This window comes from Protomyctophum bolini (assembly GCF_963924005.1).
Source record: "Protomyctophum bolini genome assembly, chromosome: 2".
NCBI classification, from domain to species: Eukaryota; Metazoa; Chordata; class Actinopteri; order Myctophiformes; family Myctophidae; genus Protomyctophum; species Protomyctophum bolini.
The window spans coordinates 29,338,460-29,360,049 of NC_137863.1; the positions used below are offsets into that span (position 1 = coordinate 29,338,460).

General features: G+C 38.6%; 1 protein-coding gene across 1 annotated transcript; it reads left to right on the forward strand.

Moving 5' to 3' along the window:
- Positions 1-4,292: 4,292 nt before the first annotated feature.
- slc6a22.2 (solute carrier family 6 member 22, tandem duplicate 2) lies at positions 4,293-12,695 on the forward strand (the record flags this gene model as incomplete). Its single annotated transcript, XM_080790278.1, has 15 exons — positions 4,293-4,352; positions 5,815-6,016; positions 6,548-6,682; positions 6,844-6,984; positions 7,507-7,606; positions 7,713-7,845; positions 8,094-8,228; positions 8,734-8,837; positions 8,955-9,079; positions 9,490-9,602; positions 10,627-10,764; positions 11,265-11,367; positions 11,510-11,610; positions 11,910-12,080; positions 12,552-12,695. 15 exons carry the CDS (start codon positions 4,293-4,295, stop codon positions 12,693-12,695), a joined length of 1,905 nt encoding a protein of 634 aa, XP_080646404.1.
- Positions 12,696-21,590: the final 8,895 nt, after the last annotated feature.

A 21,590-nucleotide genomic window follows, 5' to 3' on the forward strand; every position in this document is an offset into this window, starting at 1 on the left:
TCGAAGGGCCCCTCGAAGCACAGTGCCGACGCGTGTCGTCCCTGGAGAATTCTGACGTGTCACTCTTTTTCCCAAAGCTATATACTACCAATCTTTCTTGTCACTCCGTGACCTTGCTGCATGAGCACAGCCCCTGCACACTCTTAAAGTAATGGTGCTTATTTAAGAGGTGCGAAATATCCCAACAGAACCTAGGTAGGTAATTTCATCTTTTCGTGTGATAATATTGTCACCCACTCTAACCAAGAAGTCATCTGCCTTGCTGAGATTATTATTTGATCCGAAGAGAATGGATTCAGTTTTTCCCAGGTGTAAGGATAGTTTGTTATCAGCGAGCCAGGTGCAGATTCTACCGAGTTCAGAGCTGAGGGTCTTTTCAACCTGCAGTTTGTTCCTGTCCGAGACCAGCAGTGCCGAGTCATCTGCAAACAGGAACAAGTTGCAGTCACAAGCTGATGTCATGTCGTTAACATATATTAGGAACAGTAAAGGCCCTAGTATGCTTCCTTGTCAGCTTCCTTGTCAGCTCACTGGGAGGGGGGGGGGGACAGTGTTCCGTTCACCTCCACCATCTGTTCTCTCCCCTCCAGGTAGGATTGCATCCAGCTCGCTGATGTGTTATCAAAACCAATAGCTTTAAGCTTGTTAACCAGTATGGAGTGGTTCACAGTGTCAAAAGCCTTTTGGAGGTCCAGCATGACCATGCCGCAGTATTTTCCAGCATCGACCTCGTGTTTGATGTGGTCGCTCAAATAGAGGAGGCATGTGTCAGTGGAGTGGGATGTTCTGAAACCAGATTGGAACTCGTACAGCAATTTATTAGTGGCAAGATACTTTTCAACCTGTTCATAGACTATTTTTTCCATCACTTTCGAGATGGAGCTTAGAATAGAAATAGGGCGGTAGTTGCCGGGTTCTAATTTACTCCCTTTTTTGTACAGGGGGGTTACTTTGGCCAGTTTAAAATCGTGGGGGACCTGTCCCTGTTTGATGGAGAGGTTAACTATGTGGGTGATGACTGGAGCTATGTTAATGGCCGAGTTTGGAGGGAATATTGTCATGGCCAGTGGCCTTGTGGGGTTGGAGGGCACACAGTTTTTTTTAGTACCTCCTCGGTTGTTACCATTGCCATTTTAAAATCATCTTTACAAACACCAAGGTTTTTGTAGAAGGCTTTGATGTGCTCTACACCAAAACGCCTCACTAGAGTAGTTTTTGAGGTCCCTAGATATGACTGTTTTGTGACAGTCAAACTTTAGTTTTTGAATTTTGCGGGTACAGAAAATCATAAAATGGTCACTGAGCCCACATACAATAACCCCTTTCTTGGAGATTCTGGATTTGTCCGAGGTCAGAATGAGATCAATGACAGTTTGAGTAGAATCACACACTCTTGTGGGTTGGGTAATTAGCTGATTGACACCATGCAGATCACAAAACCGACTAAATGACTTAAATACAGGCGCTTCCTTATTCATATCTGTATTCCAATCGCCAATCAGGATTTTCTCTACACTTTCCTCCCCAGCTAAGCACCCCTCAAGTATATCATAGAACCCGTTCTGATCAGGCGGTCTATAGACGGTGCCAACTAATACTGATTTAGCATTTTTTTAAATTAATTCAACCCACACAGTTTCAATTTCATCATGCTGTAAGTCAGTACGAGTAATGTATTCAGTGTCTTTGTGAATATACATGCACACGCCACCACCATGCCTGTTTCTGTCGTTCCTAATGATAGTATAGTTCTCTACTTCTATCTCTGGGTCCTTGGTGGACTCGTCCAGTTTTGTTTCAGAGAAACTTAGGATGTTTGCCCTACCGCTTTATTAAGCCCATATGTCAGTCACCCAGGCGGATATGTTGATCTGCCCCCCATTCCAAAGCGCCAGCGCTCGCACAGCAGTGTGCTGTCCCGCATGCGGATGCGTGAATGTGACCACTCGCCCTCAGGCGTCTTACTGTGTGTGTGTGTGTGTGTGTGTGTGTGTGTGTGTGTGTGTGTGTCAGTTTCTAATGTACCCAATAGATGTTTTACCACCCATGGTTTTACCAGTTTTACGTGTGGGGTGGGGTGAAACCGCCCCCTTCATCCTTTCCTTTCAAAAGAATACCTTGTTGGTTTCAATGGGGCATTTTAGCACATGGTCTAACTTTAAGGGAAGAGTTTCACTGCAACTTTAGACAGCCACCATTTAACTGAATGAATGAATAAATAAATATAGCTGTTTTTACCTGAAATCAATAGTAGTATAGTCAAAATAATAATAAACTTACAAACGTGCAAGTCGAATGTTCCTCAATGTGTCTGCGCTGAGCTGTCTGTCTTTTTCTGTTTTGTCTTTCTCATAAAATGTAAAAATCAATACAAATATTTTGGAGAAAAAAAGGGAAAAAAGTTGCTGTTTGTCTATTAAAGTATAGTCATTAAAAGTAATTTTGTAGATTCATCCACATCCTTAAATTGCATGCATGTGCAGTAACAAGAAAAGTTGTTGTGGATAGGCAATTCACAACAATAGACCACTACAAGCATTGAGAAATCTAATCCGGTGTTTGCGGGCTTTGTCCATCATGAAATGTAATGCTATGGGGGTGTCAACAACAGAGGAAAACCTGTTTGCTGTCCTTTAACTTCTGCAGTCCCGCAGGGATCTACTAGTGTATTTTCTGTTTTGGCTCTGAATAATGTCATTTCTGTGAAAGTTTTCCCAGAATATGCTGGGAAGTGGTTAAAGGCATGTGTAAAATGATATGTTTTAAAACAAAAGGTTTTCTTTAAAAAGTTAAAGCTCTATATTGTGATACTAATGGTAAATTATATAGCACTTTTATCCAAATCGCTTTACATCAATTTTCATAGATACATTACATTCACCAATTCATAAACCGATGGCGGAGGAAACCATGCAGAGGCCCATCCCTCGTGGGATTATATGACACCTTTGCATACAGTTACAGTTATTCAAAACCATAATCATTTCGTATAGACTACATTACAGTATGTCATGGATCTCAATAGTTATAGAATAGCAACCAAAGCAATGATTATTATAGAATTAGCAATTATACGACTAAACTGTTAAACAACAAAAAGACACCAAACTACAACTAGAGACCTGCATGTTGTGTAGAATAGAAGCTGTTAAACCCACAGTGATTATCTCCTTTATCTCAGTTAACATAAAAATGTACACTGAGGCACAGAGAGAGGAGAGAGAGCGGGGGGGTGGGGGGGGGTGGGTTCATGGGTTCAAGAGAATACTAGGGAGGCCTCGATTGCCGCACCTCAGTGTCCTGGCCAGCCCCCTCACAGCTCAGTCTTGTTAGCTTGGAGTAACTTGTACACCATTTCTGAAGAGGACACACTCCAGTTACATGAGGTAAAGTAAAGACATGTATGTCCGTTTGAGCTGTAATCAAGTTATGAAGTAAAAAGGTTGCTTGCATGCCTAAATATAGGCTAAGTTGTTCTTTGTATTTATATTTATATTCATGACAACGAAGTGTTAAAGAGCACTTGCAAACTAGAATTAGCAAGTTCCCTGTGCACATGCAATGTTAAAAACCAAGTGCATAAATGTAGAGAAAAGCCTGAGGATGCAAATTATGTTATGCAAAGTTACAATGACATTAGCTAAACAACATGTGTCTAAGAAGTAACACATTTTTAAAACACACCATGATATTTATTTTCATAGAGGAAATAAGGCCCACATATAACACAATAGTGATAAAAAATATTTTGTTTTAATGTAGGTTAGATTTAAGTGGTTTGCTGGTGGAAAAGAAGGGCCTTAATATATGGCTACTGATTACTAGGAAAAACAGTGGGGTGAGGGCTTCCAAACTGGCCATCATCATAATAATAAAACATAAATTGAAGTAACCAACAAAATGTGTATTCGTGCTATTAATTAGTGCATAGAGTTCAAACAGGCAGATGACTTCTGAAAACGATGGAAATTTAGTAGCTATAATAAACATTTTATTGCATTCATGGAGCTTCCCAATTTAATTTATTACTATATATATATACTGTACCAGTGCCCCTTTGTAACACTGCTCTAAAGAGATATCAACTACATTCGGTCGAGATGATATGTCAGGAAAATATGAACCCTGTTATGAAACTGGATTGTGAGTAATGGTACAGTATACATGGTACAGAATATACAGTACTGGACAGTGGACACATGTTATGATCACAATATATGAGAAATGGAAAATTACAGAATGAGTAGGAAAACAACAGATGCATGCATCTCTTATCATTGTGCACAGGCACAATGATAAGAGATGATAAAGCACTATTTGATAAAGCACTTGATGGCCATGGTGTGACGAGAGTATTTACTGGTCAAGCAGATACATTCTCTTAAACATAAAATTAGGGATGTCCCGAAACACTTTTTTCGCTTCCGATCCGATCCCGATACCTCAATTTCTGTGTTAGCCGATACCGAATACCCATACCAGTGTCGTGATTGCGAACGCAGTGAGCACTAACTATGAGACCTAGCAGATCATGTCTGTCTGTCTGTCTGTGTGTCTGTCTGTCCCGCTTTTGTGCCCATATATGGAGCTATATATGGAGTGATTTGTTTGTGATTGATGCAACACACTCCATATTTGGACGTATAGCTGCTTTCGGGACTCCTTATATGGTTATGGCTAAGATAAAAACTTAACTTAAAAATAACTTAACTTAAAAAAATAATAACTTAAAAATAAATGTTAAAAAAACCCAAATATGTACGAGCTGCGTTCGCTTCCCGCGTTTGCGCGTCTTACTTGTAGCTATCTAGCTAATAGCTATATATCTCGTGTTGTGTTTATAGCAGACTCCTCACTCAAATGTGCACTTGCAATTTGGGCAACTCCAAAGCAAACTCCACATGTCCCAACATTTTATTTGCCTGCCATAGTGTCAACCCCTTACCCCTGTGTCGGATCTGTGGTTAGACTGGCATATTGGCCGATACCGATATGACCCGATACGACAAATAAGGGCTGATCCGATACTTTTCCAGATACCGATACAGTATCGGGACATCTCTACATAAAATCATAACAACCCTACGTTCAGGGATATGATAGTGAGGAACGGTCGGATCACGCGGGGGGCTTTATATTCCTACTCTGTTTTATTAAGACGGTGCAGTGTCCCAACAAAGATTGTAGATCTGATACTGATACCATTATACAAAGGCACAATAGTCTAGTTATATAACAAGTAAGACGCGCAAACGCGGGAAGCGAACGCAGCTCGTACATATTTGGGTTTTTTTAAGATTTATTTTTAAGTTAAGTTTTTAACTTAGCCATAACCATATAAGGAGTCCCCAAAGCAGCTATACGTCCAAATATGGAGTATGTTCCATCAATCACAAACAAATCACTCAGCTCCATATATGGGCACAAAAGCGGGACACACAGACAGACAGACATGATCTGCTAGGTCTCATAGTTAGTGCTCACTGCGTTCGCAATCACTGCGTTCGCAATTATGCGGGATTCGATAAAATGGTAAATGCTAATAAATTGATATTTGGTTAATGTATGTAAGTATGTGATAATATGTGATGTTGAATTGTTATGAATGGACAGCCCCTCCACTAGAAATAGAAAATAAGTGATTTCTCAAATTGTTATTGCTGCACTATATGGTGTTAAGTCTCCCACTCCCACCTTGCGTGTCTATGAACACTTGGGGTGAACAGATTGATGTCCTGAAGGGGTTGAAGAAGTGGGCATGAAAAAATATGGCAATAAATAAATAATTTATACAAAACAAAATCTCCCCTCCAGGCTGACATGGAGAAGATGTATGACTCACAGGTGAGGATGAAGATGATAAACCTTGACAGTGGTGTGGGCCATCCTCAGCCCAAACCTCAGGAGAGAGACCAATGGGCCAATAAAACGGAATTCTACCTGGCAGTAGCTGGACACATCGTTGGTTTGGGAAATGTCTGGAGGTTTCCATATCTTTGCTACAAAAATGGAGGAGGTATGTCACAAAATGTTGGTGAGAATATTATAGATATAGGGTCCTGTATATCAGGGCTGTCTGAAACCAGCTAAGTCCATTTTTCAGGTTTTAGATTTGTTTTTTTCATAAAGCAATGCTATTGAACACCCTTTACGTCTGTGTGTTGGTTGGTTAAAATACTATTGAACCAATGAAAAGTATTAAGTGCTTCTAACAAAACCAACTAACTTCAACTAACATTGGACCCTCAAACTGTCTGCTATAGCAGCTAACTGCACCCCCTCTCCCCCTCTCATGCAAGTACAAATCTGACAATAAAGTCACAAAAATGAGGTAGTATTTGTTTTAAAAAAAAATAGGTTTTCTTCATTCCCTGAACTGTTTTCTGCCTGACAGCAGAGATGGTATGGCATGATTATTGCCCACTGGTTGATATAGATGATAAGCAGCATTATAAAACTTGTCACTGTAATGTTTTACTTTTTTGAAAATTGTTCACCGAAGTGACAAATTTAGTTACATTATGGAGTCTGGACTGTTGTTTCCTAGGTGTTTTCTTCATACCTTATGTTCTGTTCCTGTTCACCTGTGGCATTCCTCTCTTCTTCTTGGAAACATCACTGGGTCAGTACACCAGTCAGGGTGGAATAACATGTTGGAGAAAAATATGCCCACTCTTCAAAGGTAAAATTTCAATCTCTTCAGGGTTATCAATAATATGAATTCAGATGATCCAGAAAAACAATGAGTAATATTTATACATAATTGAAGAGTATGACATAACAGCTAAATGACTGCCGTGTGAATATGGCCCTGGTTGATATGATATATGTCTTTTCCAATAGGATTGGGATATGGAAGCCAAGTGGTTGTTTTATACACAGGAGTGTATTACATCATCATACTGGCCTGGGCGTTCCTCTACCTCTTTTTCTCCTTCAGTGCCGAGCTGCCTTGGGCAAGCTGCCAGAACAGTTGGAACACAGGTAACTAACCACAATTGATTTAAAACACTGGTTCGCAAGCAGTGGGTCGTGAGTGACCCATTTGTGGGTCCACGGTTCATTTTTATGGGTCACTAGTAAATATCCCCTTTATTGTTTTTAATTAGGCCTATTTATTTCAAAAGATACAAAAAAATCCCCCAAAACATCTACATTTTTCATAATAATGTCATAAATAAATCCCCCAAATCAAGGAAAATCCATAGAAACAAATGCAAACAAAAGTGAAAAGCAGTGAAAATAGTGGATGTACAAGCTCACATACAGTATAGATCTGCTATTTTCACCAGTTTGGGTCCCGGGAAAACGTCTAATTTCTCTTTTGGGTCTCGAGCTTATGGATCTCGTTTGTGAACCACTCATTTAACTGAGAATTCTGGACTGACCATTTTCTTAACTTAATCTGATATCCAAGAACAAGACGGTACAGGTGAAAAATGTCATATAACTTAATCTCGCATGCATGGTGGGTTTAATGGTATATCGTTTGTTTTGTCATGTAAGACAGCTGTTTCGAGACTGGCAAGAATCTATCAGCTACTGAGCACCTCGATGGAAGTACAGCATCTTCACCCAGAACATCTTCTGTCATAGAATTTTGGGAGTAAGTTCAAATAACTGTACTACTAATAAATTTACTTTTTGAGGGCAGTTAACTCTTGTGCACTTCAACTGTTTGGGTTGACATCCTAAAGAGTCTTTTATTGCAGGAGACGAATATTGGGCCTGTCTAGTGGGATTGAAGAAATTGGCAATGTTCGATGGGACTTAGCGCTTTGTCTACTGCTGGCCTGGATAATCTGTTACTTTTGTGTCTGGAAAGGAGTGAAGTCTACAGGAAAGGTAATGCCCTTTCATTGTTTATTATTATTATTATTATTATTACCCTTATTGTTATTGTTGTTATTACAACCGATATCATGTAATGCAAGCTCTTAGTATATTGTCACACAAATTGGTAATTTGTAGTGTACAGAATTATGGAATTCTTTCTTTAAAATAAAAATAATAATTTTAGCAATGAGCAAATGACAAAACAATGAAAGGTCTAAATGTGACACAGACATTAAATGAGATGGTGTTTCCCTCAGGTGGTTTACTTCACTGCTACCTTCCCATATGTGATGTTGGTGGTGTTGCTTATCCGTGGGCTTACTTTGCCAGGAGCCAAAGAAGGGATAATTTACTACCTGTACCCTGATCCATCCCGCCTCACTGATCCAGAGGTGGTACAGTGTGTGATTGATTGAAATATTTATTAACAGTTTGCAGAATTACAGTACATTTCAAGCACAAACTCAATACAAAGACTGTTAACTGTGAGTGGACGACCCAATTAAGCATTACACTTGTTTACAACAGGGTCCACCATGTTCAATTCATCAAAACATTTAGAGACGTACAAATAGACACTTCTATATAGTTAAAGAACAGAACAGGAATTCATCATAAAGGAAGCAAAAAGGGAAGAGAAACATATACAGTGAGGGGGAAAAAGGGGGGGGGGGGAATTCAGATTTTACGCGGGCCAGTTTCGAATTGCAGCCGTCCGTAGGTGCCCTTTGAGAGCGGTGTGTGTGTGTGTGTGTGTGCAATTTGAAACAGTCCATGGTTGGAGTGTCTGTAGTCCTTAATAATCATTATTGATATAATTAGAGTATTTTGTCTTGTATTGTGTGCAGTTATCTCCTATACCATTCTTACGAAACTAACTTCTTCCAACATTTCCAGGTATGGATGGATGCTGGTAGCCAGATTTTCTACTCTTTTGGAGTTTGCACAGGGGTTTTGACAGCTTTAGGTAGCTACAACAAATACAGCAACAACTGCTACAGGTATTCCTTTTTTGGCATTATTGTCATGAATTAAATGGTATCGATTGTCTAAATAATTATCATATATCCTTTTCTTTAGTGAAATGTACTAACCTTTGTCTTACTTCTCAATTGCAGAGACTGTGTTTACTTGTGCCTGTTAAACAGTTTAACTAGTTTCATCGCTGGGTTTGCCATATTCTCTGTCCTTGGCTTCATGGCATATGAGCAGGGTATGGATATCTCAATGGTTGCTGAATCAGGTACGATTTGACACTAATACACTATATCAGTGGTTTTCAACCTTTTTCATATCAAGGCCCATCATTCATTCAGCATTTGAGCCACGGACCACCAAACATTGATCAAAATAACTACATTCTTCTTTTATATTCTTGAATTGTGTAGACTTCTTCTAAATTAAGTAATGCAGGTGTTTAACAATAATTTAACTCTTGAGAGCGTAAAATGAAACCAAATGGACCTGTACGGTTTCATTTTACGCTCCGTGTTGCTTACCAACTCTCCATCATTTAGATGGGAACCACCTGGAACCCCCTCAAGGACCACTGGTAGTCCCCGGACCACTGGTTGAAAACCACTATATAATATGACAAGCAAGTGGGATACCACTGGCATGGTGTAATGACATAATCTAATCACCCTTTTGCAGGGCCTGGCCTGGCGTTCATTGCCTACCCTCGGGCAGTGGCTTTGATGCCAGTTCCTCAGCTATGGGCAATCTTCTTTTTCATCATGATCATCCTCCTAGGACTAGACAGTGAGGTAAAACTTTTGAATTGAAATTGAAATGTCTAGTTGTTTCCGGTCGCATATTTCGATTGGACAAAAGTCATTCCATGAGTGCTGACTATGCAGTAAAGCAGCACAGGATTTACTGTAATCTATCGTTTTTGGCCATGCACCCCCTGTTACCTCCTGAGCTAGCTGATGCACCCCCCCACATGGAAATATAAATTGCATAAGCTTATTGTTGTATTCTCGTATAGAAATAAGTGCACGCAGACAAGTCAGCTTTATACCATGTGTTCACTTCTTTACTTCCCCTTTCATCTCCTTTGACCTCATGACATCATCAATACAATACCATTCACCTTTTCACATTAGGGCCCCCCTAGTCTACCTTAGTGCATTGCACTTTCAGACCATACACAGTATATCACACTTATATACATATATATTATACATACATAAGCATGCCTGACACAGAACAGCATACACATTCCTTAAAGGCACAGGGGCCGTCACAAGGGACATACATTTCATATTTATCCACATAATTATGTTATGGATATTATGCACATATATGAACCTGAATATGGCTTATATTATATATGATCCATAGGCTATATTCTGCATATACTTGCCATATATTGGCATAATATGTTAATATATTAAAATTAAAACCATAGCACCACCATTAGCCTTTTCATGTCGCGCACCACAGTTTGGGAACCACTGGACTAGAGCAACGTACCTGTAATTTAACCATCTGGGTGCTGAACATTTATACTGCACTAAGTAACTATACAGCATTTCTTGGTATAGAGTCAATTAAAAAAAGAAAAAAATCAACAAAATCATAAACGTATACGTTAATGCTAAATACTTTTTCACACTTGAGGTTGTGCTGTACTAAATATCGGCATGGCTCTGATTACCTATGACCGAATCACAGCCTATGCTGATTGGTTCACCAGCTGCTCTCCAGTAATGTGATGATTGGATATGCATGTTCATCTGTTATGAAATTGATTTGTAAGCAAAACAACCTCTCTCATTATTACAGTTTGTGTATCATGAGGCTTTGGTCACAGCGATCACCGACATGTATCCATCCTTCTTTAAACCCGGCTACCGACGTAAACTTCTTCTACTTGCTATTAGTGTAGCAAGTTTCCTTATTGGCCTTCTGATGGTGACTGAGGTGAGAACTAAAGAATTTGATGTTTATCAACAGAGCCTGTGTACAGGCTCTGTTTCTAAATCCCCCTGTATGTGGGTGTTATTCATTCCCTGTAATTCTACTTGGCTTATAATTTAATTAAAATGTTAATGTTACAGGGAATGAATAGGGACAGAGCCCTGACGCCAATCTATGCTTCAGACATCTATGCTCAATTATGCTCAATACATATATTTTTTAAATTCACTCTAAGAGTTGTCTGACTGAAATTACATTATAATGTGTGTACCATTATGGGTCCATTTGGTATGAGTTTAAAACATTAATAAAACATTTGAGAACCATTGTAACGATGGACTCCTAATATGCCATAGTATAATAAATCAGTGTTATTCATATTCCGAAGAAAACCTGGAGACCAATAACATTCAGTATAATGATGATCACAATAAGAGCATTATAATGTTAGATTTGTATAAGAAATGTTACTGAAAAGTACTCTGCATTTTCTCTCTCTACAGGGTGGACTTTATGTGTTTCAGCTGTTCGACTATTATGCCTGCAGTGGAATGACACTATTGGTTTTTGCCATTTTACAGTCTGCATGTGTGGGATGGGTATATGGTGAGAAGCAAGATGTTAACATACCGGTATATTTCATATCATATTATGATATGAAATAATGCCAATTACACTATGGTGCTAATGAGAATTGTAATATAATGAGTGCATGAGACTGACGGCGTACTTTCATTCTTTCCTCAAGGTGGGGATCGTCACTATGATAATATAAAGGACATGATTGGCTATCGACCATGGCCTTACATGAAATACTGTTGGAAGTACTTCACACCAGCTATCTGCATAGTAAGCAATTTGCATTTTATATTTAAGCTTGGTTACTGAAACAAAACTTCACAATGAATCAGATTAATTAATTACTCTTAATATTATATAAAAGATGTAATGTAATTCTCAGTGCTGAATCTACAAGCTCACAACGTGGTGCGGCAGAAAAACACCTACAAATTGTTGTTAAGTACAGTACTTGAGGACATGCACTTAGTTACTTTACACCACTGTCACCACCAGTATGTGATTTCATCTTTGCCTCTTGCTCTTACCCTATGTCTGAATCCCTGTCCTATTTTTTGTTATTTCTCCAGTGCACATTTCTGTTTTCTGTGGTCAAATACACCCCTCTCAAATTCAACAACGTTTATGAATACCCCTGGTGGGGCTATGCCATCGGTGGATTCTTCACTCTCTCTTCAACACTTATGATTCCTGTTTGGATGCTGTACACTATGAGTGTCACCCCAGGAACCCTGCGACAGGTAAAACATTTGATCTGTTTAGTAAAGCGACTTTGAGTATTTCGAAAACTGCTATATAAATGTCACATATTATTATTATTATTAATAAGTGATTAAAATATGCTGGGTTTTATTTCATGTTATCATTCGGTGCCATGATCCAACTGCATTGGCGGTTCCCTTTACAGTAGGAGGATGTTACACATACTGCAATCTGGGAACCCCAAAAATAGTTTGAATTTGCTCAGAGCTAAATCTGTCGTGAGAGATTACATGCTAATACAACAATGAAAATAACTGCATTGCAAATCGTTCTTGATGATTTGTTACAATATACTTTTTCTTATGACAAATTGTGAAAATCTACAAGCATGTATATGTGTTACTTTCACTATTTCCAAAATATTTTAAAAGAGAGAAAATGAAAGTTTAATTATGGTATAATAATGAATGCAGATGATAATGGGAAAACATCTTACTCTCATTTGACAGAGAGTAGAAGCACTGTGCACTCCAGCAAAGGACCTACCTGATCCATCGAGAAACAAGGAACTCAATCCTGAGGCATTCCACACTTTCACAGAGATGTGTACGCTGCGCATGACGGAAACTCCAATAGGAAACGGACCACAATGAAAAACTGATAAACTGAGATGCTATTGGAAAAGCAAGTCATTCTGTCATGGTACTGAATTAGTCACACATGCAGGAGAATGCCTGTATGTGAATTGTGAACATAGAACAAGTTACATAGCCTATAGTATTTAAGGGAGAAAATGTGTGCGCTTGCCAAATGGAAAATATATACAGTATAAGAAATTATAAGAAAAATGATAATTCACAATTTAGGATTTAACAGACACTCTTATCCATGAGCGAATTGCAATAAGCAAGGCAAATACGGTAGTCGCATACTGTACAAGGATGCAGAGGGAGCAGTGTAGTGCCTCAAGAAACCTAAGCATCTATCTTAACAATATGGTGTCTAAATAACAATATATACATTTAAACTTTAGGATGGATACCAGGGTAAACAATTGGAACCTGGCATCTGTCTAAAGAACATGCAAAAATGACATTCACATTTGTGAAGAACAACCCCTAGAAGCAAAACGTGAGAACAACCGAATAAGTTATGTCTGCATAGTGGCCATATCTTGGTCAGCCGCTAGCATGAATGGCGAGCAAAAAAGGGGCGCAGGAAGCGTGAAGTGCCAGGTCAGGTGGAGTCTGAAGAGATGAGTCTTCAGATTACAGTGGACAATATTGGGAGATGAGTCAGTCTACAGTTCTCACAGCAATGGGGAGTTTATTCTACCGATAATGCAACGTCTTAACAAATGTGACTATTGCTTATAGAAAAGTCATATTGCATCATTTTTGCGATATTGCTTCATACTATATGTAATATGAAAACTGTAAAAGATCAGCATGAACGCAAATGGAAATATTAGTCTGATTAATACGCATAGCTTGGTTTTTATGTGCAAGAACATGCAACATTTTCTGTTGAAACAGAACTAATAATACTGATATTCATAGTTATACTGTACCTGCATGGGGAAACACAGGTAAAGTGTGTGTATGTCAATGTAACAGTATAGTGAAAAGCAGGATTTAAGGCACTTTCATCAATGCAACTGAAATAAGTGGCATTACTGTTATATAGTCATCTGATGTTTATTATGGTGTTGTTTTAGAAGTGTGCTTTTAATATATTGAAATCACAATCAATTTTAAGCTTTACATGATATGTTTACAAATTTATGAAAGTTAACCTCAGTGACCTCACTCCTAGGGGATCTATTTTTGTTATTTAAATAATAGGTTGAATGGTTGGATTGAATGTTTATTTTAAGTTTTATAATTTTGTGATAATTTATTTATTTATCAATTTTCATTTTAACTATCCGCAATCAATGTAACATTGATTTAAAGTAAAAGAATATTCACACGTCAAAGTAGTTTTAACCATTTAAAATGTATTGCAACAAATGGAAGTTAAACTTGGCGTTAATGGCTCTGCTCTTTCAGATGTTCCCTGAATTTTGCTAAGCAGCATGCTAAGCAAAATCAGGGAACTCTATGCAACCCCCCCACAGGTATACAAGAGAGCAAGATGGTTAAAGATGGAGTGCCACAATTTTTGTATTTTTCCAATTTTTCATGCGTCTATGAGGTGACAGTAGGCCTACTTCATTAAACCCCCTGGTGTGGTTTTTATGTGCAATGGTGTCTTCCCTTTATTTATAGGTAATAATTAGTATTAAGGCCTACTTCATTAGTTCATTATATTCCGTAAGTAAGTGCTTGCTTGTTTCTCAGATAAAAAAATGGACAACACAGTAACACTGCTTCGAAGCTGTAAATGAAAACGTTTTTTTATCATCATTGAAATAAAGCACTGCAAGTGTAGGAATATGGCTGGACACAAGAGGGCAGTGCAAACAGTCCTAACGTAGCCTTACAGCCTGGGCACACTAGCCAACTTAACTTGCCAGTTTGCCAGTCCATGCGGCCCAAGGAAGCTGTCTGCCGGCGTCTCTTCCAGGTTTTTAGACAGCTGGTGGATGGAAATGAAGCTTTACTTTGTTTGAGGACCAGACAGATTCCTATTCATATTCAATCTATATATTGAAAATGTATTTCATTTAGAGGATAGCCCCTTGAGATGCATCATCTCGTTGTAGAGGGGGTCATCAGGCACAACACAATGAATACAGTATACAAGACAAAACAATGCATCAAACATGTCATGGCACCCAAGTGACCTTTGCCTAATGAAGCCTTTGCCTTTATCATTGGTAAAAGAGCAGTGGTTGTAGAAAATTTTGAACGGAAACCAGATTGAGATGGAGATAATATATTGAAATTGTTGACGTATTGTGATAATCTTTATTTCTAAATACATTATTTTATTTTCATTGTCTTGTTCCACTTTTGCTTTGGCAATGTAAACGTATATTCTCATGCCTATAAAGCTCCTTTGAATTGAATTGGAGAGAGAGGAGGGGGGGTGCTGCTTAATCGTCTGGTGCACGAGAGTGTCTACCATGCTCTTGGTGCAGACAGAGATTACACCCAATGGGATCAGAGAAAGCAGAGCAGAGTCAAATTGGCCACTGGCCAGCTTCTTCATGAGTTCAGATGTAAAAGGTGAAAGTTGTTACTGTTGCTTCTTCAACAACCTTGTAGTAGTATTGTCTTTTTCATTCTTCTTTTTGTCCTGCATTTGTAAATCAAGCATATAAGCGTACAGTGCAGTCACTTACAGGTTAATTAATCTGTGAAATTGCTAGCATTGGCACTTATTACACTAGGCCTTATAGGGGAAAATAGCATATCTACTGCATGTATAAGGTCACAATGTATATAATTTGCCCATGTTGCCTGCACAATGTAATCACTTCACTGTTCACTGTAAAGTTTACAAAGTGAAAAGAGTGAAAATATAAGGAGAATACTAATAACGCGCTAATAAATTATAATAAGTCAGGACTTAAATGGCGAGAAAGGTAAAATGTGATGGAATATGATGGCCAGTATCGTTCAGAGATTGACCTATATGTTGTTGGATATTACTGTAATGTGTTCAATCACTTAATGTGTCTCACTGACCTACTAATAACAGATTAGACTTCAGTTCCTGTGCTGTCACAGTTTCACCATACTCTACACAGGACAGTGTTAAGCCCTCGTGTGCTGTAAGTCAAGGCACTAATCCCTATTAACCAGTGGGTGACGTGTGACTTCAGGCACGCGTCAGACATCCTATTGATCTATAGGCTTTTTTAGGCCTCTTGTCTGCCCCAGGCATATGCATGCCTCAAATCTGCAATATCAATCCCATTTGGAGCTCAGCTACTGTAGACCAGTACCTTATCTGGATCCATAATATGGAGGGTTCCCACACTTTTTATTTTATTCCAAGACCCCATTTTATGGGGGATTCTTTTTGGTGACAACACACTGTAGCCTTCATACTGTGGTGCAATTTAAAATGTGGAGAAAGCATCCATTAGTGGCTTCCTTTAGTTAAAATGCATTTACAGCACAGTGATTCCTGTATGTATGTATGTATGTATGTATGTACAGTATGTATGTAGTTCAGTAACTTATGTAGTTCAGTAATTCAGTAGTTCAGTAATTTATTCAGTTGTCAATGTGCGACCCCATGCTCACCTTGCTGTGACCCCACTCGGGGTCCTGATCCATAGAATCTCTACTTTATCTAAAGTTGTGTTTATTGGCTTGTTGTAAAGAACAGATTACGAACAGATTACAAATGCAGTTTAACACAGTATAGGCACAATAAATAAAGCTATGGTTCAAGGTAAATGTTTAATCATAGAATGGGCAATCCTTGACTGTTATTGTTAAACTATCTGCTCAATGTAACTTTAAAAATTAAATTATCATAAAGGTTCTTGAGTACTGACTGTATGTTGTATCATCATAACCTAAGCCTTAGGTTATGATGATACAACATACAGTCAGTACTCACATACATACATACATTTAGGTATGCGGTCTAGCTTAACTTGGACTCAGGGGGGTGGACGCCTCTGCCTTGCATAGTCCCCAGTGAATAGGCATTTTGCCCTTCACTGGTAACCCTATTTTGGATTAGTTTTAAATATATTAAGGTATTGTGGGCTGGGCTTTTTACAAAAAAGCCCCCCTTTTAAATACTACACACACACATACATACATACCTACACATACATACATTTCAGAAGTTTTAGCAGTTTTTAAGGACCCACTTTTAGGCCAGTGCACCAGAGCAAACTCTTGCCTTTTTTTTTAAACCCTACCCATTTTAACCAAATACATACATACATACATACATACATACAGGAATCACTGTGCTGTAAATGCATTTTAACTAAAGGAAGCCACTAATGGATGCTTTCTCCACATTTTAAATTGCACCACAGTATGAAGGCTACAGTGTGTTGTCACCAAAAAGAATCCCCCATAAAATGGGGTCTTGGAATAAAATAAAAAGTGTGGGAACCCTCCATATTATGGATCCAGATAAGGTACTGGTCTACAGTAGCTGAGCTCCAAATGGGATTGATATTGCAGATTTGAGGCATGCATATGCCTGGGGCAGACAAGAGGCCTAAAAAAGCCTATATAGATCAATAGGATGTCTGACTCGTGCCTGAAGTCACACGTCACCCACTGGTTAATAGGGATTAGTGCCTTGACTTACAGCACACGAGGGTTTAACACTGTCCTGTGTAGAGTATGGTGAAACTGTGACAGCACAGGAACTGAAGTCTAATCTGTTATTAGTAGGTCAGTGAGACACATTAAGTGATTGAACACATTACAGTAATATCCAACAACATATAGGTCAATCTCTGAACGATACTGGCCATCATATTCCATCACATTTTACCTTTCTCGCCATTTAAGTCCTGACTTATTATTATTATAATTTATTAGTGCGTTATTAGTATTCTCCTTTTATTTTCACTCTTTTCACTTTGTAAACTTTACAGTGAACAGTGAAGTGATTACATTGTGCAGGCAACATGGGCAAATTATATACATTGTGACCTTATACATGCAGTAGATATGCTATTTTCCCCTATAAGGCCTAGTGTAATAAGTGCCAATGCTAGCAATTTCACAGATTAATTAACCTGTAAGTGACTGCACTGTACGCTTATATGCTTGATTTACAAATGCAGGACAAAAAGAAGAATGAAAAAGACAATACTACTACAAGGTTGTTGAAGAAGCAACAGTAACAACTTTCACCTTTTACATCTGAACTCATGAAGAAGCTGGCCAGTGGCCAATTTGACTCTGCTCTGCTTTCTCTGATCCCATTGGGTGTAATCTCTGTCTGCACCAAGAGCATGGTAGACACTCTCGTGCACCAGACGATTAAGCAGCACCCCCCTCCTCTCTCTCTCTATCTCCAATTTATTTAAAGGAGCTTTATAGGCATGAGAATATACGTTTACATTGCCAAAGCAAAAGTGGAACAAGACAATGAAAATAAAATAATGTATTTAGAAATAAAGATTATCACAATACGTCAACAATTTCAATATATTATCTCCATCTCAATCTGGTTTCCGTTCAAAATTTTCTACAACCACTGCTCTTTTACCAATGATAAAGGCAAAGGCTTCATTAGGCAAAGGTCACTTGGGTGCCATGACATGTTTGATGCATTGTTTTGTCTTGTATACTGTATTCATTGTGTTGTGCCTGATGACCCCCTCTACAACGAGATGATGCATCTCAAGGGGCTATCCTCTAAATGAAATACATTTTCAATATATAGATTGAATATGAATAGGAATCTGTCTGGTCCTCAAACAAAGTAAAGCTTCATTTCCATCCACCAGCTGTCTAAAAACCTGGAAGAGACGCCAGACAGCTTCCTTGGGCCGCATGGACTGGCAAACTGGCAAGTTAAGTTGGCTAGTGTGCCCAGGCTGTAAGGCTACGTTAGGACTGTTTGCACTGCCCTCTTGTGTCCAGCCATATTCCTACACTTGCAGTGCTTTATTTCAATGATTTAAAAAAAACGTTTTCATTTACAGCTTCAAAGCAGTGTTACTGTGTTGTCCATTTTTTAATCTGAGAAACAAGCAAGCACTTACTTACGGAATATAATGAACAAGTAGGCCTTAATACTAATTATTACCTATAAATAAAGGGAAGACACCATTGCACATAAAAACCACACCAGGGGGTTTAATGAAGTAGGCCTACTGTCACCTCATAGACAATAAACTGGAAAAATACAAAAATTGTGGCACTCCATCTTTAACCATCTTGCTCTCTTGTATACCTGTGGGGCAGTGGGGGGGTTGCATAGAGTTCCCTGATTTTGCTTAGCATGCTGCTTAGCAAAATTCAGGGAACATCTGAAAGAGCAGAGCCATTAACGCCAAGTTTAACTTCCATTTGTTGCAATACATTTTAAATGGTTAAAACGTGTGAATATTTTTTACTTTGAATCAATTTTACATTGATTGCGGATAGTTAAAATGAAAATTGATAAATAAATTATCACAAAATTATAGTCCAAATTATAATTATAGTCCACCCTGTAGAGAGAGAAAATGCAGAGTACTTTTCAGTAACATTTCTTATACAAATCTAACATTATAATGCTCTTATTGTGATCATCATTATACTGAATGTTATTGGTCTCCAGGTTTTCTTCTGAATATGAATAACACTGATTTATTATACTATGGCATATTAGGAGTCCATCGTTACAATGGTTCTCAAATGTTTTATTTTCAAGGATGCCCTAAACTCATACCAAATGGACCCATAATGGTACACACATTATAATGTAATTTCAGTCAGACAACTCTTAGAGTGAATTTAAAAAATATATGTATTGAGCATAATTGAGCATAGATGTCTGAAGCATAGATTGGCGTCAGGGCTCTGTCCCTATTCATTCCCTGTAACATTAACATTTTAATTAAATTATAAGCCAAGTAGAATTACAGGGAATGAATAACACCCACATACAGGGGGATTTAGAAACAGAGCCTGTACACAGGCTCTGTTGATAAACATCAAATTCTTTAGTTCTCCCCTCAGTCACCATCAGAAGGCCAATAAGGAAACTTGCTACACTAATAGCAAGTAGAAGAAGTTTACGTCGGTAGCCAGGTTTAAAGAAGGATGGATACATGTCGGTGATCGCTGTGACCAAAGCCTCATGATACACAAACTGTAATAATGAGAGAGGTTGTTTTGCTTACAAATCAATTTCATAACAGATGAACATGCATATCCAATCATCACATTACTGGAGAGCAGCTGGTGAACCAATCAGCATAGGCTGTGATTCGGTCATAGGTAATCAGAGCCATGCCGATATTTAGTACAGCACAACCTCAAGTGTGAAAAAGTATTTAGCATTAACGTATATGTTTATGATTTTGTTGATTTTTTTCTTTTTTTAATTGACTCTATACCAAGAAATGCTGTATAGTTACTTAGTGCAGTATAAATGTTCAGCACCCAGATGGTTAACAAAATATTTTTAAAACTTATGCGATGGGACATTACTTTCGTACTTTTACGAGTAAGAGTATATAAGTAAGAGTATTTCTATATTGTGGTATTGTTACTTTAAATGAATAAAAAAATGTGAGTACTTCTTCCATCACTGTATTTGAGAGAAACAGGTGTCACCTCCAACAGTCTTGACTCTTAGTTCACATACTCAATGCCTCTGGTTTGCGTAGAAGGTGTGAATCCAATTTGTGAGGATTGAAGATTAGAAAGGGACAAACGCCTCCGGTTCAACGGCTTGTTACTGACCATTTTAGACGCAAAGCGGATAAGCACAAGCTACTTGTTGTGGAAATCCCTCTTGGAGGTATTGACATACTTACAGTACTGTATGAAGAACTGTGATTCGTGAGTTTGTACATCCAGGCCATTTCCATTTCATGTCATGATTAATGATCTATCCTGTGGCCCTGTGTGGGTACTTTTGTTGCATGAAAATAAAGAACATAAAACAGTAGAGGCCATGCCATTCTAACCTAATATTTGTGTGCAGATAGTAAAATTTAAAACAGCTAGTACTTCATGTGCAGTTTAGTGGTATAAAAATGTCCATTGTGTAATATTACGAATTATCTTTATGTTGCTATAGTTTCAAAACTTTAAACCAAAAATCTTACATATTTAACTCATCTAACAACATGGGAACGGAATCTATGCAGTACGGCATATTACAGAGCTCACGTGCACATTTGAGCACTGACATTTACAGGTGTAAAACAGTAGGTGGAATCTTTGCACAAGCTCCGTGGTTGTCGTTTCTAGAAAGAAAAAAAACCCCTCCTCTCCTGTCCTCCTCTCCTGTCCTGAGGAGGGGAGGGGAGGAGGGAGAAACAGGAGGGGAGGTCGAGGCAAGCCGATCGGGTGTCATGCAGTGTGATTCTGTTGACTGGAGTTGTATGTACGCTCGTACAGAGCATGGGCGCCGCCATTACGGTTACTATTCTAAACACAAAGCGCCCCTCTCGTCCTGTTTTCAGGAGAGGAGGGGAAGAGGCAACTTTTTTTTGATCACATGACCGGAGTGTTGTGGCATGGATTGGGGCTGCTTGATCTATTGTCCGGGTGGGTAGAAAGGTGATTGAAAGTACCGGTAATCAATAAAGAAATGCGCTAAACGTAAATCGACGTGTCCCGCATCGGACCATTGAAGTTGAACCACGTAAAAAAACGTTCCGCATTCGGGGTGTTCAATAAACAAAAATAAGGAATCAAAGAATAAATCATGAAGAATAAACAGATGAAGTGTGGAAACCAGTAGTCAGTGGTGTAGTGCGTGTATGCATGAGTGAAGTGTATGTGGGTGCGTGTTGCATGTATTAACCAAAATGTTGAAAAGGGTGCATAGCAGGAGAAGGTGCAGGAGGCAAATGAAAAGAACAGAACTGGGGAAGGACTGGGGAAGCAGGCATTTATAGGGCGTCGACACCCGGGCCCAGGTGCGAGCCACTTAGGCTGATCATC